Genomic DNA, 24,516 nt, shown 5'->3' on the forward strand with positions numbered 1-24,516 from the left:
CGCGTCCCCACGTACGTTTCCGCCAATGGGGTGGCGGAGTCGCCAGTCCGCACGCGGATATGCAAATATACCCTCCTCCCGCAGGGGAGAGCGCTGGTTGGCGGAGAGAGGCCGCGACCACACAGCTGTGAGGGGAGGGGGGCGTGGGGGAGCCGTGGCGTTGGAGACGGCGGGATCGGCGTTCCGATCCCCCCTCCCTGCCCCCGCAGTCGGGGCGCCCCCGCGCGGCGGTGGGAAGGGTCGGGGGTGCGCGTGGGTCCCCTCAGAGCGCCCGAGGGGGCCCCGCGGCCCGGGGGCTTCGCGGCTCCGGCGCTGCCGCTCCCGGGGACGGCGGGGGCACCGGCGTGACGCCGGTGGGAGAGGGCACCGCTCCCTCTGCCCTTTTCCCGGCTCTGGGTGAGGTGAGGCCGCTCCTGCCGCCCGCCCCGTGCGGCCGCGCTCAGGCTGGCCGGCCGGGGGTGCGCCCTGCCGGCACAGCCGGTCCGCCAGACCGCGGCCTCCAGAGGGAGCGCGCGTGGGTTTCCTCCATGTTTGTTTCCTTCCTCAGGGGCAGTCCTGCGGCCGAGGCTTCCAGCTGGCGGTGCAGGAGCTGGGGGGAAGTAGTGGCGTGAGGACCCCGCGCCTTAGCATAAAAAGGAAAGAGGCTGGATCGATGGTGGTGTGCTCTTCTGGCTGTTCCCTATGGCAGCCACGGACCCCCAGGTCCTGGCCTTGGCTGCTCAGATCACTGAGAGCAGAGAACAGGACATCCCCCTGCTGCTGCTGAAGTTAAAGGGTAATTGATGCCGGTCCTAAAATAAAATTATGAGCTGGTGAACTATGGCTAGTCCTTCTCCTGTCTACCTCCTTAAATACAGACGGTTTTTCTGAAACTCTGTAAGAAAGGTTGATACGGCAGCTTTTCCTGAGAGTGACGTTTGACTTGGCAAAAATAAGGAGGAGGAGCTGAGAAGCAAATGGACAGAATTTTTTTCTGCTTTTCAGCTGTCACCCTGATAATGTGGGCCCTTTCCCTGCTGATACAGGCAAGGATCTTACACTTGGTCAAATATTTTTTCTCAGTGCTCTTTGGGCAGAAAGCCAGGGTAATTTTCAGTATTCAGTTTTTAAATCTTAACATAGAAACAAGATCATAAATTCCTGTGTGACTTCCCTGTCTTTCCTTCTGCTATGAGCCACAGCTCATAGGAACGGTTGAAACAAGTTGGGTCCTGTTCTAAATTGGGATGTAATTATAAGGAAGCTATATGTTTCCCAGTGGTTGTGGTTTTATCTAGCCTAGGAAATTCATACAAATGGTTCATATCCCAGGTAATGTATGTTTTGCTACTAAATATGTAGAGAGAAAATGGAAACCTAAGTTTAGCTATCCTTCCCAATTGTCATATTATCTTACAAATGAGTTGAAGCAGCAGAAATTGCTGACAAAATATTTGATGCTGTTGCTAGCACTTTTACAATTCCTTTAATCCTGGATCCTGTCCTATGTACATATACTCTTCTAACATTTTAGAAAAAGAAAAAAAAAAAAACTGCATGTCAGAATCTTATGTTCCTCTTTGTCTCTCTCCCACTTTCTTCCCACAGGAATTTTAAGCAGTCCTTCCTTAGGATGTGAAGAATCAAAAAAAATTAAGCAAGATATATATGATTATGGTCTTACTCAGTACTGCTTGCTGGTCCTTAAGCAAGACCACTCTCAGCTGCATGGAGCCTGGGCTACTGCTGCCCAGCTAGCAGAGATACTAAGGTAAAAAAAAAAAAGCTAAGAAGTTTTCTTCCAGTTTTCTTTCTGTTCTTTCATCTTGCTCTTTCTCTTTTCAAGCTGTAATACATTGGCTCCCATCCAGAACAAGGTTTGTTGTTCAGGAAAGGCCAGGGTTAAAGTGCAGGGAAGCAGTCAAGAGCAGAGGGGTCAGGCATAGCCTAATTGGTCCTGTTTAATTCATTTGCATTGTGTTTCATTGAGCTGGGGGAACTATATGGTGGGAACAGGGTTTGTGTTGGTTTTATCTTTTTTTGTGGACAGTATTCACCAGTGCAACAGTTCTTACCCAGTAATTATATAATTTTGAATTGTAGTTATTTAAAACTTGTGATTTTGTTTGCTTAGATTTCATCTTGCAAAGATCTTCAACCTGATTGTCTCACTGCTTGGCTTGACTGTATTTAAATATTTATTTAATATACCCATCTGAAGTATCTATTTACATTTTTAAATGTAATAGATGACACAGTTCATACAGACTAGATAACCTGACGTAGTGATATTGTGAGAATGGCATTGTAAATAAGAAAACTTTAAACTCAAACCCCCAGTGATCCAATCTCAATTTTAAATGTCAGGAAAAATAATACATTTTGAAGTTTCCTAAAGTTTAGTTTTGGCTTAACTAGGGAGTAAAATTCTAAGGCATGAAGTAATTATATGACCATCTTTTATTTATGCTATATCTGCAGTATGAATTTTTAATGCAAGGAATTTCAGTAAGGGATGCAAGAGTTCTCACCAGAGTAGTGTGATACTTAAATCATCAAAGCGGTTTCAGATGCAGAGAATACTGAAATTTATTTTAGCTCTAAAAATGTCCTTTTGTAGCTAGATGACTCTTAGCTTCATGCCTAGAATTTGTTTTCCAAGGGCTTTGGTAGACAGCTTTACATGTGTGCATTCCCAAAAAGTTAATATAGCCTGGGTAAGATATCAGAAAGTAAAATTTGTAAAAAGTCAGGAAGACTCTTGTTGCACTGGTATCAGTGCAGAATTGAAACAACTTAGCAGCTGTAAAACATGCAGTTTATTGTAAAAAAGTCTTCCAGAAACTACCAACATGTTGCAGTGAGTAAAATAAGAGAATTGAGATCTGAGGAACTGATTCCTAGCCCACATGCTTTCCTCAGTTTGAGAAAAGTTGTAGATAGGCCCACTGAAGGTTTTGTGGTGTATTTTTATACATATTTTCACTTCCTGATGTGCATCACTTCATCAGGTTTTTTTCTACCTTTCTATTTTTCCTTTTTTTTTTTTTTTCTTCTTTATGACCATCAGAGCCCTTCCCTAGAATATGGAACAAGCCTGAGCTTCTATGAAGCTTGAGGAGAAAGTGTTTTGGATATGTTTTTAACTTAGAAATTCCATAATAAATAGTAATGTGGTCTCTAACCTGTGAGAGGTTGCTCTTCCTTGGAGGCAGCCACCTTGGAGCCAGTCACAGCAGTGAGCTGTTGTTCAGGGGGAATTGTCTCATGCCACTGAAGCATTTCTTCGATGACGTGACATTCATTCAAAGTTGTTCAAACAGGCCTTTGACTATTCAGGTTGACTTTTTTCCTTTTTTTCTTTTCTTTTTTTCTTTTTTTTTTTTCTTTTTTGTTTTGTTTCATTTTGTTTTGCTCAATTTCAGTCATTGTTGTGTAGGGCTAGAGGTGAAAGAAGATCCTGAGGAATTTTACAGGAAGTTTCTTCCTTCAGTTATAGACAGCCTGCTGGTTTTGGGAAAACGCTTGCAAGCACGATTTATCCGAGCAATCAAGGTATTTAATTTTCATAGTTAACAGAGCAGAGAATGCTTGCAAACTTTCTGCATATTGGATAAGTAGGATATTATTCTACGGACATGGTATTATAAAAATTTATTTTCCAGAAATTTCAGTAGTTTTCTTATGCCTCCGAGCCCTGAAGCTGAAATCTGTCATTGTGCAGCATTTGCTCCATGACTTGTGCAAAGCCACTACAAAAAGTGATACAAAAGACAGCATCCCAGTCACGGTAGTGTCTTAACTTTGCATATCATTAGTTCAGCCTTCATAATGACTTAGTTCTCACTCATTTTATTCAGCTTTACAAAAAATGGTTTAGGGAGTCATAAGATTTTAAATCATATTTATTGAAGTTTGTTTTGTCATTCAATTTCTGCTGTATAATTGGCAAAAAAATTTCCAAGAATGCTCACTGCTTCTGAACTTGCAAATGAAGAATGCCAAAGGCAGACTTAATGAATTTATAGATTTAAACACTTTCTCACATTTTCCTCCTTTTTGCAATGAGGAAGGGTTTTACTCAGCGAGGTTCCCTCATGCTTCTGGAGTATTCAGAGATCTAGAATCAGAGGGAAAAATACCCCCAACAAAAGAAAAAAAAAAAAATCCACAAGTAATTTAAATTACCATCTTCATGGATTCTGACAGTTTCTTTTAATATCCCCATTTCTTCATACTATCTCATTTCTTGGCTCACTGGCTTCTTGCACTTAGCCAAAGTTTTCCTACAAAGTATTGTGATAGATACCACAGACAATCAAGTCTCAGAAAGCATCAGTGCAGTACTTGAGAAGTGCATTTTGTGCTTAACAAGGAAGCTTCCTAAATGACATCCCAGGAGACTCTTATCCTCAATATGTAATTTCCCCCATACTTTCTTATTACGCCTCAGCCTACATGCTACTTGAGTCATGCTTGTGGGCAAAGGTTTCTTTTGAATGCAAATGCAGTCTGCATTTTAATTAGTACTTTGGCTTTTAAACTTCATGGTTTCAGAGGTGACTGGGCATCATGTCACCCAGACTTGATGCTTGCTCAGTGTAATTTTGGAAATCCCACTCTACCAGTGGAGTTTATTCTGCTCTCTTTTGCTTTTTGTACAAGTTTCTGACGTCAAGAGAAGTAGTGAAATAGCTTTCTAAACCTGCCATGTTGCCAGAACAGAGACAGATAATATTACAGTGTAACATATTACTGTTATTTTGTATCCCTCTTTGTCAGTCTGAACCAAATACAAAGTTAAGCCTTGACTGAAGGCTGGGGCTCCAGCAAGGATCTGGGTGGGAATAGGCTTTCCAGGGTTTCATTTGTGGAGGCTGAATTAATGTGGGATGTATGACCGTGTGCTTTGTAGCAGCATTTGTCAGCAGTATGGTTCTGTCAAAAACCCTTTTGCTTTCCACACTCCAAGATTCCAGATTTCTAGTAGTCTGTGGCTAACACTTTGAATACAGCCTAGAATGTGCATGTGTTTGTGCATTCACATGTTAAAACCTGAATTCCTACTGGTTATAGGGAGCACTGGATCACCTCTGCAGTGAAGAAAGACTGAGAGAGATGGGATTGTTCAGCATGATAAAAAAGTCTCTGAGGAGAACTTATATCACCTCCCAGTACCTAAAGGGGCTACAAGAAAGATGGAGAGGGACTTTTTACAAGGGCATGTAGTGACAGGATAAGGGGTGATAGATGTACACTGAAAGAGAGGGGTTTAAATTAAGTATTGGGAAGAAATTCTGTGCTGTCAGGGTGGTAAAATACTGGGACAGACTGTCTATAGAAGCTGTGGATGCTCCATCTGTGGAAGCATTGGAGGCCAGGCTCCATGAAGCTCTGAGAAATCTGATCTGAAGGTGTTCCAGTCCATGGCAGTGGGGATGGAACAAGATGGACTTTAGGTCCTTTTCTACCATTCTGTGATTGATTCTATGTTTTTTTCCAGTCCAGTGCTATCACAGGCAAGCACATGATGTAGTTTGTTTGGCAAACAGATCAAATTTCAGCTTTATAGTGGTTTGGTGTTTGCTCCCACACTTCCAACTAGGAGGTGCTTCTGAAGCTTCACCATACCAGTTATCAGGAAACTTTTCCATTTTGACTGTGTCCTTGGCCGCTTTGTACCTTTTTTATTTTCCCCATCTTCTTTAAAGTAATGTATTTCCCACTTAGTGCATTAAATCTGTGATGCTGGGCTATTATTTCTCTTATCCCTCCAATGCTATCAAATATTTTTAAGGAGTAAACAATATATTTCTCTGCTTGTTGTGATTTTTTTTCCCCCAAATGGATGCTTTTATTTTTTTTTTTAGTATCTTCAGATCTTCTTAATTGATCTCTGACCTTAAAGGTCTCACAAGTTGGTTGTTTTTTTTTTTTTTTTTTTTTACTGGTTTCTACAGTTTCACCAACTTCATTTGGAAATTTGGTGGGATCTGGTCACAGATTCCTGAGGCATACAAACCTTCCCATGATATCAAGATGACATCCTTAACGAAGATACATACACATGTTTTTACCTACTTCTCTCTTTTTAAGGATAAAGAAAAACAAGACTTTTTACACTGGTTCCAAATAGTAACTGATGCCATCTGCTGGCTGCTCGGTGGGCATATTCAACTAGCAGCATGTGGTAAGGGAAATAACCCACACAACTCCTGACCATTTATTTATGGCAACTACAAGTATCAAAATTCACTCTTAAGCTAATCTCCACCTAGTCTTCTAAATTGCAGTAGGTGTTAAATCAGTCTCTTTTAGTAGTCAGCTCAACAGCAATATCTAAAATGGTAAATATCCACTAAAGGGAAATACTCAAGAGTTCCCCTTCTAGTCTTTCAGAGATGAATATTTAAAGTGTGATCCTGTAATTTCTTTTTCTAAGTCTATACCTTTTAAAAATCAGGTTGTTGGGTTTTTTTTCCCCTAATAAGGGACAATGGATCTTTTCCTGTGTGTGATTAAAATATGCAGAAATTTGACCAGAGTACATTACTAGCCCTGATAAATAGATAGATTTGGAGACAGATTTCTGAAGTTTTTGCCATGACATGAAATTTTACAAACACCTAACAAACTTCACTATGTATTTCTGACCAAAATGATGTTAATCACACTGATCCTGAAAAGCAGAATTTAATTTTGTTTCTAGCATTAGACAAAAACGTAAGGATCATAAGATGTGTGACTAAGAATACATATGGTTAGAAAAATTACTGAATACGTAACCAGTGATATACTGGGATAAAAAAGATGGTGCTTTAATGACATCAGTGGATTTGCATTAGATAATCTGGGGTAACAAACTGTCAAGGTTGAGGTCCTTAACTTTTTTGGATATTGTTGCCCCAGTGTTAATTCCACTGTTGTTGTAAGAAAAGGGTACTATTGTAACATAAAGGGGTTTAAAGCTTTCATTCTCTTGCAACATCAGTGCCTGAGGGATGTCCAAAGGCAGAAAAAACAAGATTCGGCATGTTTTTTGGAGGTTGAAGTAGTTTAGTTATCTCAGTAAGTTTCAGTGTAAGAATTATAAATGAGGAAGTTTGTTCCAGAAGCAGTGTCTGGTTTTACTTGCTATGACTTATTTGGTTTATGGTATTTTCAAGTCTGGTTCTGATTGCATAATTTCTTGTTTGCTTCTTTTTGGTTTTCTTTGCAGCACTACAAAATGATCGCTTCCTGCAGTTGTTAATAACAGATGATGTTGAAACAGCAATTATAATGATGTCTGTGTTACACAATATTTTGAGGATCAATAGGTTGGTTGTTTTAGTATCATTATTGTTCTTAATAATAAATATAAAAGATAGTTCATTACTGCTTGGTGAAATAACATCTTTTCATATGCAAGCATTGTTGTGTTTTATTGTTTGTTTTTAGTTTTTTTCCTATTCTTTGTAGTAGAAATTGAAAACATTAAAAAGCTGGGGTTTGAATCTTATTAAATTGAGGGAGTGGTAATTGGTTGATTGAAACAGTAATACTGTCTGGATCATATTCCTGGTCCAGCTAGCTGGGCATCTTGGCTTGCTGTATAATAGCCTGACATAGATAAAAATAAGTCACTGTTAAAAAGCTCATGTTTTTCAATAAACACTTATCTTTTGTCCCACTCTCCTTTTTTTTTTTCTTTTCTTTACTCTTTTTAAAGTTCTGTCTTGCTTCAAGTTGAAGAAGAGACCCTTCAGTCTGTTTTGGATGAACTTGTTTATAAGCTGTCCTCTACGACCAATCCTGCTGTAGGAAGTGCTGCCACAAAACCGCTGTTGTTAGTGGCAAAATCTTGCAAACAGCTTGTGCAGTTATTCACAGCTCGCTACAAAGGTTTGTAAACATGCATGGGACGGATCACTGCGCCTTCTCTTACATTCCCTGTGAAAATAAGAAGACAGAGGTTTCCCATTGTGGTTCAATAACTCTCTAGTACAGGTGGAAACTGCATTGCCATGTTGCTTTGTGGGTTTTTTCACTTCTATTCATTTTCATTGCAGTTTAAGGTACTGCACCTCTTTGTTTCCTTGATTTATTTACTTCTGTGTACTGCACACTCTGCATGTGGCAGCTTGTCTTTTAAAGTTGTTGATTGTCACTTCCAGCCTGATGGGCTTTTGCTTCTTTCTGTTTCCCTGTGCAGGTTGGTTATTGAGGGATCCAGTGGCAGGGTACCTGTAATGCCACAGTCACAGAGCCCTGTGTCACATCTACCATAGTGCTGAGGCTCACTAATCCAGAGCATGAAAGTTTTGGAGTGACCTGGTGACCCTGACTGTTGCAGGTCTGCTCATCTGATAGGGGGCTGTTTAGTTATCCAGGAGATGACTGTCTTTTGACATCTAAGTAATTGGAATGAACTCTTTCCAAGAATTCATGGAATTAATTTATCCTTTTGTCTTGATGCCTTCATATTATAGGGCTGAGTACGTGTATAATTTGTTCTATGTTATTAATTCCTTAATGAGGTGTCCCATTTAATGTTTCTGTCTCTAGCATAGCAGGAAGCTCCAGGAAATCCCTTTGTACTCTATCATGCCCATGGAGACTAAGGAACAAGCATAATGTTTGCCATGTCTTTTATGTTCTGGATGTTATTGTGGCTCAAAATTACTTGTGGGCAGCCTCAGTCCTTTGAGGACAAAGACAGTAAAAAGAAGAAATGCAGGGCAAAATGTCCAATTCCCATTTTTTGCGCTTGTGCTGACTAGTTATACAGTATCAGCCAAATAAATTTTTGAACCTGATGAAAAGCTTTGCCACCCTTTTGCCTACAGAACTGAGAAGAGGGATTCCTGGTATTGTGGAAAACACTATACCTTGTAAGTATAGTGTTTTAAGGCTGGTATCACATTGTGGATTCTTGGGAAGCTGCCTTGATGGTCTGATCATCCCAGCTGTAGAATGCTGACTTGTTTGAAGTTGTGTAGATCTCCATCAAAGGATGCTTTACTTTGCTCTAGAATCACAGTATGCCACAGTCATTTAGAAACTCTTCATCTCTCTCCTCTACATGTTTCTTCTTTCCACTAAGAAAGTTTGTTTTCTTGTTTGGTTTTTTTTAAGTTAGAATACTTCTGTTAGTTTTAATTCAGGCTTTGGAATACTTTCGAGACTTTGAGAAATAAAAGCAACAGAGAAAGCATTACAGCATTTCCACCATCTGGCCATCTCACTAAAGTCCCTTGGCTTCACAGTGGCTCGGAGCTGTTGGCAGTGTGAGGTGCTTTGGTGTGAGCTTTGCCAGTGAAGGCAGCCTGCTGGAGGTGAGGGCATCTCCAGGATCAGCACAGTCCCTGTGTCAGGTTTACTGGAGATCCTGGCCTTTTGTACTGCATGTGTTGACACATCTGTGAGGCACACTGGAAGTACTCCCTTTCAGTAGGCAAAAAGAACATATGGTGGTGTAGTCTGTGCAGAGACTGGCAAGTGGTTGTGTCAGACCCACAGCACTTGTGTGAGGGAGCTCTCCTGTGTAGCCTGGCTCCCTGCTTTTGCAGGGCTCAGGCAGCCTTGGGGCACCCATTTGGAGTCCTGCCTGTCTCTCCCCTGAAGTGTTTAAATGTCACTGTTTTTCTAAAATGGTGCCCATGGTGCCACAGAGGTGCCATTTTTGTGTGCTCCAGATCCTGTAAGTACATGTGTGTGTTGTGTTGGAGTTGCCTGGTGTATGAATACGTTTATGGACAATGATTTGAAGATGGAAAAGTTACTTGAATCTGCAGTTCTTCGGGAGGCAAACATACACATACTTCCTGCCCTCCTTCCTCTTCCCTCCAACTCCCTGCAGAACCCTTAGGCTCTGGGATTTGTCTGATAAAAACATTTTAGCAGACGTTACTCTCTACTTGCATAAGGAGTGTGTGTGGGGGTGGTGCTTTTTAGCTACTGCAAACCCATAAAGCTTTTCTGTCTTGTGGATTGGGTACACATGTACTCACAGTTAAATGATGCTGTGCAGGTAAGGCATCAAACAATTCCAGTTGGATATAAATAAATTTTATTACAAAAAATATGAAAAGAGTGTTAGCAACACCCAGCACTTGTATGGTTCTTTGAATTCTTTTTAGCACTTTACAATGACTTACTGATAAGACACTGAAAGTACATTGGCAATTTGATTGTCAGTGATACAAACACAATGCTGACTCGGACATACAAAATCACTGGATAATACTTCTTTGTAATAGTTGGAGCACCAGACATTCTTTGATAAGATTATGCATTGACACTCAAAGATGGCTGATGGTCTTCAGCTCTCACACTTCTTTGCACGTAGAATCAAATTTGATATGTTGATTCGAAGAGTTTTACTTTGAAAGCCTGGAAGGAAAATTTCACATTACTGAATTAGCTTTTTCTCTTTCTCTTAGGATTAAAAGGGCTTTTAAGTAAACAGTGGACTGGCAAAGGATTTGACAGGAAGGTCAATCAACTCTTGGACCTGCTGTATTTGGAACAATCCAGTGGAAAAGGAGAAATACAGGTGATTAATGTGACTTTCAGATGTGAAATCCTATTTAGATGTGAAATCCTATTTACATTTGATTTGTGTATGGGATATGTGAAGGGCTTCACTGTATCACTTTGTAGACACTTTTCAAAACCTGTGTTATTATTTCACTATGTTAATTTTTAAATTACCTTTTAAAAATTATTTTATTGTGTTTTTTTTTTAAACATCAATAAATTGTTCAGTCATTAAAATATGAGATTGTGGCTCAAGAGATTGACAGATTCATCATAGATGTCAATATAACCATAGGGGGAAAATTAATTTTTTTGCTAACAGATTAAAATAACTGCATTTGTTTTTCTCACATCAGTGTTACAAATTTAGATCTCTGAATTCTAGGCAGCATTTACATAGAACTAAGTCATAGGCAGAAAGTGTGCAGTAAGAACACTACCTGGACTGTGTTCCCAATGAAAGAGACAATGTGTGTTTCATGAGCATCTTAAAAAAATTTACATGCAGGTTTCTCAGAGACAATACTTCAATGAAAATCAGTTATGTTTGCAGAGACCTGCTTTCATCTTCAACAGAGCAGGATGTCTTGTGATTCAGTTCGTTTGTGGGATTTTAAAAATTCATTTAAGAAGAGAATAGATTTTTTTTTTCATATTTGCAATTCATACTGGAAATGTAACATTTTTCCTGCTGCTCTTTCTCCAGACTTGTCTTTCTGTCCTCTCTGGTGTAGGCATTTGAATCACCATTTGAAATTCCAAGTGTTTCAGGCATTTTAAATACAAATTTCTCATATTGATTTTACATATATATGTATATATATAAATTTGTGCTGTAGATTTGTTTATCACAGCATCAATACAGGTGATCAGATTAACTGTTTTTGGGGCAAGTGTGGAGTTAATGATAATAATTATTTTGTAGGACCTTAAGTTCTCCAATTTGATGCATTTGAAAACTGATGGGGTTTGGCCAAATGCTGAGATTGTCCAGTTATGCAAGCAGTAATAAAGTGCTTTTATATGCATAGAAAATATTCTTCCAACTGTTTTATTAATTTCAGAAGCAGCATGAAGCAGCTTGTATAATCCAGGCAGCATGGCGGGGATTTCAGACAAGGAAAAGGCTGAAAAAGCTACCCCAAGCAGTGGTCACTTTACAGAGAAGCTTCAGGTAAACAGTATGACTTCGTGAAAAACAGTAAAGAATACGATCTATTACAAAGGTTTGAGTGGGTTGGGTTTTCTCAAGTCACAAAGGAAGAGGAAAAATTCAGGTTATCTCATTCAGTGTCCTGTTTGAAGTAGGCACCGCCTCAAAATGGGATCTGGATGCTCAGGGCCACATCCAGTTTTAGAGGTCTTCAAGGATGGAGATCCTAGCATCTCAGTTGATCCCTTTCCTTGTGCTGGATGATTCGCCTTGTGAATTCTTCCACTACAGGCAGTGGGAATTTCCTTGTTGCACTCTTTATCACTTCCTCTTGTCCTTTTTCTGAGCACCCCCATGAGTCTGGTTGTATCTGCTCTCTAACACTTCTTTAGGTAGTGAGAGACAGATTTTTGCCATCCTTTAGGCTAAACACACCTTGCCTGTCCTTACATATCCTACATTCCATGGCCCTAATTGTCTCTCTGTTTGTATGGTCTCTATCCCTCCATTTTTCAGTCTTGCTCCTCCATTGGGGGTCCCAGTAGAGTGTGACCAATACTCCAGGTGTGCCAAGTAAAGCCAAATAACCTTCCAACTAAGCTGTAGCCTTTCTTCCTTCAAGGGCTGCTACTGGCTCATGTCCAGCCTGTCCCCTCTTTTAATTTGAGTTGCTGTCCAGGTAATTGGTGCCCAGCCTGTGCTGGTATTTAGTACCAGCTCTAGAATTTCCCATTTGAACTTTTTGTGGTTTTCATTGAACCATTTTCTGTGTTTGTGGAGGTTTCTCTGTGTGTCAGCCCTGCCCTGCATGGGAGACTGTGATGACAGCCTTGCTAAAGTCAAGGAAAATGACATCCACTGCTTTCCCCTCATCCACAGAGCCAGTCATCACAGAATGCAATCAAGCCTATCAAATGTGGTTTGCCTGTGATAAATCTATGCTGGCTATTCCCATTCACCTTCCTGTCCTTCCTGGATATAGCTTCCCTGAGAATTTGTTCCCATGTCCCAGGCCCTAAGTTTGGGGTGACCAAGTGTTCTTTCATCTTGAAGATGCCTTTTTCCAGTCAGCTGTTACTTCTCAAACATAAAGGTAATGTAATGCCTATGTGAGTCTTTTCACTACAGATTTTTTTTAATAGAAACATCCAAACAATATGTTTTATCAGCAGTACCAAATTGCCACTTCTGGTGCCAAAAGCTTCAACTGTTTCTTTCCCAGCTGCCAGACTTCTCCATGAAAAAAACTTACTTTGGTGGTGCTTTCATGTTTCTGTAAAAACGTGTGGCATGGGACTCCACTAATAGCACTGTACTGGTGGTAGAACAGATAACTGGTTAACAGTTAAGTTGACACAAAATTGCTCTGTAAATTACATTGGAGCTGTAGTGGAGATTCCACATGCCAGAATGCTACAGAAACCAAGGCCCATAGTGCCAGTGTAGTGCTTGCAAGACCTTGTTCTTCATTAATTTTTAAATCTTTAGCTCTCAGAAGTAGAGTTACTTCAGTGACCTAGAAATAGTATCCTCTGCCTTGGAGCAGCAGAGAAGGAAGCTATGTAAATAATGCTTGTCCCACTTGAATTAGATTGTGGCAGTAATGTTAGCATGTGTTAGGCTAACTGTTTTGAGAAATTTAGTTTCAATTTAACATAGGTTAAGGGATTAAAATCAAGTGTAGACTCCACAGCAAGATTTTTCAAACTTTTTTTGCACATAGATCGTTACTGTGTCAAAAGTAGATCTTATCAATCACTGTCAAATCACATTGCATTGTGACCAAAGTACTACAAAACAAACAACTATGCTTTATTATCTAGATTTGCCTTAAGAGGATATTGGACTATCTAAGGTGTAATTTTTAAATTCTGAAAGATTTGCAGTGACATTCTTGTCATTCCTTTTTACTCCACCATGCACTTGAAGCCAATATTCTTTCCCTCATAAGGCACCTTGCAAGTCTGCAAGCTAAACTTATAGCCCAGAAAATTTGGATGATGGGTGAAGATGGAAAAGCAGCAGAAAAGGACGATGAGACTATCAGCAATCACCAAGCTGCTTGACTCCCTATGTCATATTTTCAATATTGTAAGCATTAGTGTGTGCCTTTTAAGTAGTTCTAAAGTAATTTAAACAGACTTTTGAACACGTTTGTTTAATATTGAGAGGAATGGAAACTTATAAATGTTCTTACAGCTGTGTTTGTTCATGGCTCACTCACTCCCAGTGTACTGAGCAAATACAGTAACTTTACAGTGCCAGTGTTGGTTTTCTTCTGTCTACCTCAAAACATTACACTGAAAAATAGTGTTTGGAATGCTGTAAACATGACTTTAGAAGAGCTTTTAAGAAGACTTTTTAATTTTTAACAGTCAGGTTCTGGATATGGTCACAGATTTATTTTAGAACAAGTGTGGTTAAATAGTGCTGAAATTGAAACTCCAAATTGATCACCTGCAACTGCAGAGGAAAATCTTAAACTCTGCAAGTTATAAACTTTTGAAACTGTGGTTTCAGAAATACCTCCTCAGTGAATGTTAAAGCCTGTAGTCTCTCCTTGAAGCTAGCTCACTGTTACATAGCTAATTTTAGGATATTTTAAATGGCAGTATTTTTTATTAATAATGCATCAAAAATGAAACCATTTTACATTTCTAAAGACATGACCAGAGGGAGGCTGTTGTGTGTCATGAACTGCAGAAGGAAGCTTGGATCTTAAAGTATGTTTTACTTTAGTTCAGAGACAGTTCCCTGTCACAGTGTGGTCTTGTGCAAGCAAATATACCTTATCATTAGGAGAAACAGAGGACGAGTGTGTTTTGCAGACTACATAGGAAAGGATCAGTATTAAAGAATCATTTAAATACCTGACAGACACTCTTGGTTACACAGATATGCATCTGAGAAGTTCATTAAATGTTTTGGTAGTTTTCAACTTAGTGAAGCTGATAAAAATTGTTGGGCAATATATTATAAGTTTTATCAAGAAAATGTGAACAAAAGTCTTGTTTGATCCTGCAACTTCATTTGTCTTAGAAATATAATATTTGGATTAAAAATATTAATTACCTAAATTAAAAATGTAAAAACTTACAGCTCTAATTTGTAGAAATGTGTAGGCTGAAAACTTTTAGTCTCCTTGAAACCATTCTGATATAATCACATGTATCATGATCTTTCTCTGTAGGTAGGTGTATAGGCACACTTCAAGTCTACATTACAGTTGTAAAAGGATTATGGTCTGTCAGATTGTGGTGGAGGTTTTTTTATCTGCTGAGCTCAGATCTTTAAATCCAGAGCATCTCTTTTACACGACAGTTTCCATCCCAGTCTCTCCCAAACCAGTTTTAGAGACTAAAGATAAGGTATGATTGGTGGAAAAATTATAGCTCAATTTATACTAGTGATGGGAAACACAAATAGCTCATTAGTACTGTGAATCTAAAGGTATGTGCCATGCAGCAATAGCAGAATAAGCTGTACATTAGATCTAGTCTGTGGACATTTTCCTCCTCTGGCATCCCTTATACTTCAGCTCTGTCCATTGGTTGGTTTTCTTTCCCGGTGCTTAAAGCACGTCTTTCATTGTCCCCAGAAAAGTGCTAGAGGAGAGCAGAACTCTGGGCTTTGGGCCCAGTGAGGGTACTCAGGTCCTGAGTGGGGAAGTGACTTTGCTGAGCAGAGAAGTCCCACTGGTACCTTGTTGTGGGGTAAAGTTGTGCATTCTCAGGTCTTAAGCTGCTAACCAGGTTGGGTCCATGGGGATGAGAAGGGGCAGTGAAGGGACAGGGAGCTTTAGCTCACACCTCCTCATACTTTACTGAGACTACAGCCAAGTTATCTCAGTAATTATTAGTATCAATACATCAATATATTAAGTATTTTAGGTTAGTCTCTATATTGATATGTTGCTGTGTATTTCATTGATGTACATGTTGTTATTAGCTTAAATACTCCAGGGCCAGTTGGAGAGTTTTCAGCTGTCTCATCTGTGAAACTTCTGCTGCAGGTTTTTCAGTGAACAGCAGGGCAACATCCTAATATCAAATGTAGAACAGATCAGGAAGAACTTGCAAGAAAATTCTTTCCTAGTGTTCTCTAACAAAGTTCATGGACCAAATGTGTCAATCTGTATTTCCTGAAGGAAAAAAATCTCTCCAAAATTAAGAAATGAGGCTTGGCAGCCAACATTCTGATCTACTCTTGCAATCAGTACAAAAATTATTGTATGTATTGTGGAAGCAGGTGGCATGCATGCTGATGGATGAACTGGAAAAGGTGGATACTGGAGCAGATGGCTAATGTTGCTTTACCTCTTGAGCAGATGATGGAATCAAAATTGTTGTTCCAGTTCATTCTAGCTGTGAATGACTCACATGAAGCAGCATTCCCTTCAGAGTCCTTAGAACTTATATCCTAAGTAAAGATTTATACTTTGATTTCATAGAGTGGTTCAGAGTTTTTCGTGGCTATAGATAGTGTGGTAATTTGTTAATTTGTGAAGGCTTCTCATTGCTTGGTGTCATTCTGCAGCCAACAGCTGACATAGCAGATTGTTTTGTGGATTTTCTTTCTCAATGCTGGACCACTTAACACAAAGAAAAGGAGAGCTACTTTAAAGAAATGTACAACTTTAGATAATTGTTAATGTATTTGTGTATTGCAGAGCTAAACGGGAACAGGAGCTGCAGCATTTAACAAAACAGAAGGAAGATGAAGCTCTGAAACTGCAAATGCAACTTCAGAGACAGAGGGCCATGAGACTCTTCCATGAACGGCAGCTGACCTTACTAGAAGTTGTCCATGCCAGTATGATTCATATTATACTATAGCAGAAGATTAAAGTGTCTGGGTGTCCTTAGGAACAATTTCCCCAAATCTATTTCCCAATCTTACATGTCTATTTTCACTGTAGTCTTACTGTCCATTCTCCTGACCCAATTATCTGAAAGAGAATGTGCTAATTCCCCCAGGGCTCAGTAACTACTGATAAAGATCTGGTGCCTTCAAAATGGTGCAGGAGAAAGGGAGAGACATTTTTCTTGTGTTACAAAGCTCCATTGAAGCCATGATCTGCAAGACTTCACACACAGCCAGGACACCTTGGGGAAAGAGGGTCTTTTAACTGAGAGTGCTCAGGTTTTTTTGGTACTCTCTAGTTTGAGGATTAACAATGTAAATTGTTAAGAGAACCTAACCTGCAGTCTCCTGACTCTGGATTTTTGTTACCTTTGTAGGTCAGGTGAATAAATACATGCAGGAAATGGAGGAGAAATCGGCATTAACTATACAGAGATTCTGGCGAGGGTATAGAGCAAGAAGAATTTTTCATCAGCAGAAACAATCTCTTAAGGAGTATAAGGCAGCTGTTATTATTCAAAGAGCAGTAAGTATTTATACTTTGTTCTAACAGTAGGTAGGACTGAGTAGATTATTGTGAAGCCTCATAAAACTCTGTGTATTCTCTTACTTTCAATGTAGCCATAATTTATTAAAAAATTACTTGGGGGTGATAGTCTAGAGCCACAAGTTGCTTTAAAGGGTTAAACCTTGTATAGGCTACAAAGCCTAATACAGTCTTGCAACTAAAGTATAAAAGCTGCTTCTGTGAAACCCAGGATTGGAATGTCACCATACTACAGATGAGTCACTAACTTATTATGAGTGTTGTTACTATTTAGTGTTCATGCTGACCTTGTATGTTGTCTTTTCAACATCCTTGCTGCATTTAGGCTTTAACAGATGCAGTACTGAAAACACTTTCACTGATTGTTTACAAACAAAGTGGGAAGACAAACTTCCTCTTTGTGATTGTCATATTCTCATATGTTCCTTACAAAGGCTTGTAATTTCCTGGAGAAACGAAGAAGGAGGAGACCTCTCTCTCCTTGGAAAGAACCCAAGGGACTGACTGATGAGCAGAGACTAGCTTTGCAGCAGAAGGTGGATGACTACATCAAATTGCATCCGGTCTGTTTCTCAGTCATTTCATAATTTGCATTAATGATGCAACATAAAATACTGTAGGGATAAAATATATTCAGCTTCATAAATTATGATCAGGATAATCCATTTGAGGTATGTATGTATTAACCCTGCTTGTTTGACAGCAAGGCACTAGGATATTGGGGATTTTAACCATTAATCTAATAAAAAGTGTCAAAGCAAACTGTAATTGGAAAATTTATATACATGATGATGGATAATTTTGAAAAGAGTTGCAGAGGAAGCAAAATTACAAAGTTAACAATTAGGAACAGCATTTGCATTCCTTGTTTAGGGATTATTCTGCCCCCAGAAGTTTTAAAATAACCAGCTTCTAATGGTAACAAACTTACTTTCCTCCAGGCTTCCCAAATGTCAGAAGAAATGAGTAAAGAATTGCATATGCAGGCTCAGGCAAAGCTGGCACAGTTCCTGCTGAGGAACAGGCTGGATCAGAGAGCAGCGCAGCGGAGAGAGGCTTTGCTGGCTCAGGTCAACACCGATGTGGAACTGCTAATGAGTATGTGACTGCTCATGGCTTTGATTACCATTTGGATTAAACCAATTTAGAGAGAAAATTAGAGTGAGCAGTGGTAAAGGCATATTTCAAAACTGAAATATCTTTCTTCCTTTGCTATATGCCTTATCTTGAGATCCAGGCTTTGTTATCCAAGTGTTGCTGTAGGTTAAAGATAAACACTTGTTTTTCAAGGAGCATCTTATTCTTCTGCTGAAAGTCTCTGTCTGATATGTTCACAAGAAAAGCAATAGCCCTGTAACAGGTATTAGAATTTCTTAAAAAGGGTGTCTCATACAATCTATTCACCCACATTTGTTTTGCTTTGGTTTATTTTCTCCTGTTGTGAGTAAGCTGCTGGTTAAAACACTCTCACCCCTTCCAGATGAAGGGGGAAACTTTTGAGGTGTGATTTCCATGTTTTCAGTTTCTCTGGCCTGGCTTTAAGCGAAACAGAATTCTCTACTGTGCGATCTTAATTCCAGACAAGTGGCTGCATGAAAAAGCAAGAGTAGCAAACTGCAGCCACCAGAGAGCACCCAAGCTGGGCAGAATTCAGCAAGTTACTGAATTCCATTAGTCTGTCATGTGCTGTGTCACTGCAGCTCCTCAGTCCCTAAGCAGGCAAATCAGCAATACACTTACACTGAGCTGGGTGCCCCAAGCAGGGAAACCACAAGGCTGCTGCACCAGAGCAGTGGAAACACCAAGCTGATGCCACCCTGCACCAGGAGCACTGATCCACAGTAGTGACCAGGAGATCCTCCAAGGTTAAACTTCTACAAGAAGTCATTTTGGTGGATACCACCACTGCACCTGAAAGAAGTAGTCCATCTTTCCCCTTTCTTTTTTCTACACCATTATGTATTTTTTTTTCAGATTATCATTTATTTGGATTACCTCTCCAATCAGATTTATGATTTATCATGTAGTCATAAAATTGCAATGCCAGCGTGCCAGCGCAGGGAAAGGAGTGGCCTAGGACAGTGGGGAGTGGGAGGGTAGTCTTCCTTTTTTTTTTTTTAATATTTATAAAACCACAAACAAAATATAGAAGACTCTTCTCCTTGTTCTTGCAGATGCTCCAGGTTTAGCAGAGACTACAGAAAAAGATTTTGGTGCTTTTATGAGTCGATCAATCCCTGTAGCTACCAAGGCAAGACAAGCCCACAACACTATGCTAAAATACACTCGTTGGCCATGGTGGAAGAAGCTTGGAGATGAGTTTATGGAGGATGATGTAATTCCTGACGATGCTATAAACACAGAACTGGAAACTCTCTTTATTGGAGGAAGGAAATCCCTTTAGGTAACAATCAGAAGAATTTAATATTCAACTAGACTCATAACTAGCACTATGAAGTCACTTGTGTATGTTTTTAAGGAAGGAAAATATTTGAAAAAGATGGAAAAAGACCAAGGCCTTATTTTAGTGCATTTTATGTAGTAATAATCCCTTCTTGGACATCAAGAGTTGGTTCCTATTGATTGTGCTGTTGTAAATAGGATTTAAATATTGTAATTGTTAATGAAGGTATTTTGTAATTTGTATCACTTTAAAAGTAAGTTTAAGTAAGTTTTAAGTAAAAATAAGTTTTAGCCAAAGTAACCTTTGGCTTTTCAGTTCTTATTCACACTGGGATGCATAAAGAATCTGGCCATTGTAAAAGCCTGGGATTTTATAGCAAAACATTTTATCAGGTGATGTGCTTTGAAATAAAGATGTGTCCAGAACAAACCAAGACACCAATAGGAAATCATGCAAATGCGAGGAAGGCTGGATGCTTTTTCTGGATTCCTTCCAGACTGCCTGCCCTTGCTTCCACCCTCTGTAGGTTTCCTTTTGTTTGAGTTTGTCCAGGAGCTCTTTGCTTATCCATGAAGGCTTCTTGGTGGTTTTGCCCGACTTCCTTTTTGTTAGGATACATTGCTCCTGAGCTTGGAGGAGGTGATTCTTGAGTATTAACTAGCTTTCTTGGGCCATCCAGGGCTTTATCCCAGGCTACTCCACCAAGCAGGACCCTGAAGAAGCCAGTCTGCTCTCCTTAAGTCCAGGGTAATGAGGTTGCTGTGCACCCTCCTTACCACCTGCAAATTCCATGGTTGTTGCAGCCAAGGCTGCCCTTGGGCTTCACATTCCCCACCAGCCCCTCCTTGTAGATCAGGACAAGGTCTCCTTGTTGGTTCCTCTATATTTTGGAGAAGGAAGTAATCAGCATCCTGGGAGCCTCCAGGGTTGCCTGTGCCCTTTGTATTGTTCCTCTAAGAGGTATTGGGGTGGTTGAAGTCCCCCATGAAGACCAGGACTTGCGAATGTGAGGCTGTTCCTATCTGTCTGTAGAGGATGTTATCAGCTCCAACTGCCTGTTCAGGCAGTCTGAAGCAGACCTCTACTATAATGTCACCAGCTCTGCCCTCCCTTTTATCCTGACCCATAAACTCTCAGCCAATGTGACCATCATCAGCTCTGTCTTCTTAAACCATGCTTCATGATGAAGTTGCTTCATCCAAAGATCTCTAGCACTAGTCTGCAGTGTAGATCTCTGCAGTCACTGTGACCTGGAGCACCCACAGCCAAGAGCTGAAGGATGCTGCCTACTGATGTGTCTCAAACAAGAATTTTAGACTGTGATAATGCCATATCTACCTGTGCTATTTTTCAGATGAAAGGCCGGAGTCTTAAAACTTAGTCTCTGCAAAGGAGGAAAAAGTGCAGGGGTTTCTGTTGGTTGTATGTGGGCAGCAGTATTGGTTCAGCATGTTTGTTTTCCATTCTCTCTGGAAGGCTTTGAGTTTTAATTTTAGTGGAGATGAATGGAAAACAAATAAATAGAAACAGTGGGCGGAAGACCAAACCCATTCAGATGCAGCTGATACATGGAAATTAATAACTGGATGGCTGCCTGGAGGAAGAGCTGTACTCTATGTTAACTTTTTTTTTTTTCCAGAACTGTGATTTGGAATGCACTGAATTGGCTCACAATTCCTTTCTTGGATGGTTAACTGATGGAACAATCCATTAAGTATTTTCTAGGGCACTTGCAAATGTCTGTTGAGCTACATATTATTCTGCACAGCTCTGCTGTGTTAGTCTTGAGCCATGCCCATAACAAGACAGGTTCCCTACAACTACAAAAGCAGAGGGCATGCATGCAGTCACCAAGTGCTCCAGGGGATGGAAGATAGCCCTCAGCAGCCAATTCTTGCACTGGAAATGGCCCAACATCTCTGGATGAACTGCAGCAAGCCAACTTTTCCCTTCTAAATACCTGAGTCCTCTGTGCAGATCATCATCCTCTCGGCCATGCAGCTTCTGGCCCAAACTATTTTGATACAGAAACCTCTGCTCTTACATTTATTCCTAATCATCCTTATTGTAACAGTTCCTTAGTGCGGGGAGATGGTCACAAAAGGGCTTTGTAGAATGTATCTCACATAAAGAGCTGAGCCCCCATGGTCAGTGTTAAATATCAAGTGAATTAGAGAGCTATCTTCCCAAAATGTCATTTATTTTAATGGCCTCTGTCACTTGCTGCCAGTGGAATGCATAACAAACTCTCCCTTTGGAATATGCAATTTGCTAAATCATGGTGGTTTTCAAGTCAACAGAGAACCTAGTGGAAGATGCTGTTTTGTGAGGAATTCAGGTTGTTGGTCCAGCAGCACAAATTCCTCTGCCCCAACACAGCCCTGATAAAACTGCTTTTTTTTACTTTGTGCTTGTCACCAGGAGATCATGGTCACATCCATTTTACAGACCAGGGAAACAGAGGCAAGAGAGCCATGAGGGAACATGCCTATGGCTGTATATAGCTGTATCACCTGTCACTTGTTCCTCTTACTGTCCCAAGCAGAGTAAGCCACAAAGGAATGGAGCTGGGAGATGTTCTTGGATGCCAGTTACTGTTCAGGGCCATTTCAGAGCCTGGGCTCAGTAGAAGAGATTCCCAACCTCCTCTGATGCTCTGCTTGGCTCGCAGTGGGAGGGATTTCTCGTAGTTTGATTCCTCCTCTTTTCAAGTCTTCCTGCACCACTGCAGGACATGTTGCTGGCATTTTATTTCATTGCAGCTCCTTCTGGAATAAAATACTCTTGCCTTAATAATGAGAGCAGATATAGACAGCTGAACAGAAGCCACCTCCAGCTTGCTACCAAGTGAACAGTCCTGTCTGGTTTAAACCAGACCCAAAAATTACCCAAAAAAAGACTGTAGGAGAGGCCATGAGCTGTGATGGTGCAGTCCTACTCCTGCGTTAATGTTTGCCACACACCACAGGCATGCCCAGAAAGCCAGAAGATGTTACTTGGGCATAAACCTATGGCATGGTTGTTCAGCCAGATAGGAAAAAGGGGCAGAGTTTAGCCATACCCAGCAGGTCTGGACTGTGCCCCTGTGGCTAGCAAGCAGGCTTGACTTGGCAGGCTGAAGACAGACCCTGCTCACCCAGAGGAATTCTGGGGGTGCTCTCCACACTGGTGGGGTGACATTCCTGGGGGTTACCTGTGACAAAGCAAGGGCAGAGGTGCAGCCCAACCTGTGAAGGCAGTGGCGCTCAGGTCATTAAATATTGATGCTGTCTAAGCTGGCCTGTGGGGGCGATTGAGCTGAATTGCAGGTTTCTGTTGCTGTGATAAATTGGACCAATTTGTCATGTGGTTTTGTTTCTTCCCTCCCTTAAGTAAAGCTATACCAGAGCATTATTGCTATGGCTTCAGCAGCAGCAAACAATCTGGAAAACAAAATCCTCTAGTGGATATGGATAAAATGGGAACAATGGCAACTGTTCTGCCAGAGGCGCCACCAAAGTCATGGAGCTGGAAGAAGGCAGCAAAAAGAACAAAACAAATAAAACATTACTCAGCCCTTTCAGAGACAGGGACAAAGTAGTGTCCTCTGCTAGCTCCCGCAATTGAGGAAAATTCCTGTTTATGCGGACAGATGTTTTTTTTTTAGCTTTAGCTGTACTGGACTCTGCAAACAACAAGATGTCCATCTCCAGCAGAGACACAGGCATACACTGGAGACTGTGCTGCTAAATCCAAGGGCGTCTTCTGGTCTTTCAGGCTGGCTGTAACAGGAGCTCTGAGCTGAGGACAAGAGATAACCCTGATGCTATTTCACCCATCGACTCTGAGTCTTCTACTGCCCATTTCCATGGGAGCAGAATCTGGTACAAACATCTGCTCTCCACTGCAGAGTATCACATACATTGAGTAAAAGGAGAGACAAAGCTTTCTCTGAGTAGCGGAATCTGGTCTATTTATAAATTAGCATGCAACAGAAAAGGAAGCAGCTCATTGCAGGGGGAGCTGCAAAGACCATCACAATTGGTCTCCAAGTTGTCCTTATCATCCTTCTTTACAGCACAATAACACCAGGTCATCCACCAAGTATCCTGGTGTCCAGTGAAAAACCCTTTAAGAAGGATATTGTTTACTGACATGAGCAATATATGGGCCCAGATTGACCAAGGAGAACTAAAGGACAGCTGTCTCCTGTCCCCTCTCCCCTGCTCTCCCTGAAGGCAGGGCTGGGTTTACCCCAGGTACCTTCTTGGGACAGAATGGCAAAGTCTGGCAGATGAAGACCAAGGACAGGACACCACAGCTCTGGCAGTTTTTTCCCAGTTGTGCCAGAGAACGTCTCTGTAACCTTGAGCACATTCTGTCTCTGTCTTTTCCTCTGTCACATGAGGCTTACTGAAAGAGGTTTTATTTGTAATTTAAGAGCCTTCAGTGGAGGATGCCGTGAGCCCGGTGCCACTGAAATCACTTTCTACTAAGGTTAAATAGGAGTTTGAGAGACCCCAGAAAGAAAAAAAAAAAAATTATATAATCAGGTGTTGATCACACAGAAAGAGTTCAGGGTTGCTATACCATTTATTTCTCTCCACAATTAACTTTTCTCTGCAGAATTTAGTTATTCTCTAATTAATGTCCTCAAAACAGAAACAATGCCTTTACTTAGGCTGGATCACTTAACAAACCTCATGAATGTGAGCAATTCTGATCAGGGACCCTCCTTTTAACATGCCTCACCAGAACCTGCCTGTTCAGAATGAGATGAACACACGCACACACGTACAAGTGTTGTAACAAGACGCAGCTCAATCTAGCATTACATGACAGAACCAGTGAACTGCGGTACTTAATTCTAGAAACAATCAACATAACTATCATTTTGTCAAGTTCTTACTGACTGAAAAAGGAAGAGGTTCAAGCTGTTACGGTTATCCCTAAAATGAATGGTAAAGTAAATGCAGGATACAATTAGTTCCTATGCCCAGGAACAGGGATAAACGGAGGCGTTACCACTGCCTTGGCTTTATTCTCACAGCAGCTCCTCTTTCCAGAGAC

General features: G+C 40.6%; 1 protein-coding gene and 1 non-coding gene across 6 annotated transcripts; one reads left to right on the forward strand and one right to left on the reverse strand.

Annotated features, from left to right (window-relative positions):
- The first annotated feature begins 107 nt into the window (after positions 1 to 107).
- On the forward strand, positions 108 to 22,823 carry IQCB1 (IQ motif containing B1). Of its 5 annotated transcripts, none has more exons than XM_085584939.1 (15): positions 226 to 401; positions 548 to 775; positions 1,588 to 1,750; positions 3,405 to 3,534; positions 6,076 to 6,169; positions 7,199 to 7,298; positions 7,691 to 7,863; positions 10,404 to 10,516; positions 11,565 to 11,674; positions 16,323 to 16,465; positions 16,894 to 17,042; positions 17,498 to 17,626; positions 18,005 to 18,161; positions 19,238 to 19,467; positions 21,107 to 22,822. In XM_085584939.1, exons 2-14 carry the CDS (start codon positions 682 to 684, stop codon positions 19,465 to 19,467), a joined length of 1,785 nt encoding a protein of 594 aa, XP_085441065.1. In that variant the 5' UTR covers positions 226 to 401; positions 548 to 681; the 3' UTR covers positions 21,107 to 22,822. The 5 variants fall into 5 exon arrangements, with proteins under 5 accessions (XP_021381772.3, XP_085441065.1, XP_021381773.3 ...); XM_021526098.3 differs by having other exon boundaries at positions 227 to 401; positions 5,940 to 6,169; positions 21,107 to 22,823; XM_021526097.3 differs by lacking the exons at positions 226 to 401; positions 21,107 to 22,822 and adding an exon at positions 108 to 127 and having other exon boundaries at positions 19,238 to 19,924.
- On the reverse strand, positions 3,788 to 3,874 carry LOC116183870 (small nucleolar RNA SNORD116). Its single transcript, XR_004148568.1, has one exon. It is a non-coding gene; the product is annotated as a small nucleolar RNA SNORD116 (small nucleolar RNA).
- Positions 22,824 to 24,516: the final 1,693 nt, after the last annotated feature.

The sequence above is a fragment of the Lonchura striata genome, chromosome 7, assembly GCF_050655825.1.
Source record: "Lonchura striata isolate lonStrDom1 chromosome 7, ASM5065582v1, whole genome shotgun sequence".
Lineage (NCBI taxonomy): Eukaryota > Metazoa > Chordata > Aves > Passeriformes > Estrildidae > Lonchura > Lonchura striata.

What these genes read in the sequence shown, in the direction of transcription:
- IQCB1 (XM_021526097.3), top strand. Translation starts at nt 682, where the DNA reads ATGGCAGCCACGGACCCCCAGGTCCTGGCCTTGGCTGCTCAGATCACT. An exon ending in GCTGCTGCTGAAGTTAAAGG is followed by an intron (nt 776 to 1,587) that starts GTAATTGATGCC and finishes TTCTTCCCACAG; the next exon opens with GAATTTTAAGCAGTCCTTCC. An exon ending in GATTTATCCGAGCAATCAAG is followed by an intron (nt 3,535 to 6,075) that starts GTATTTAATTTT and finishes TCTCTTTTTAAG; the next exon opens with GATAAAGAAAAACAAGACTT.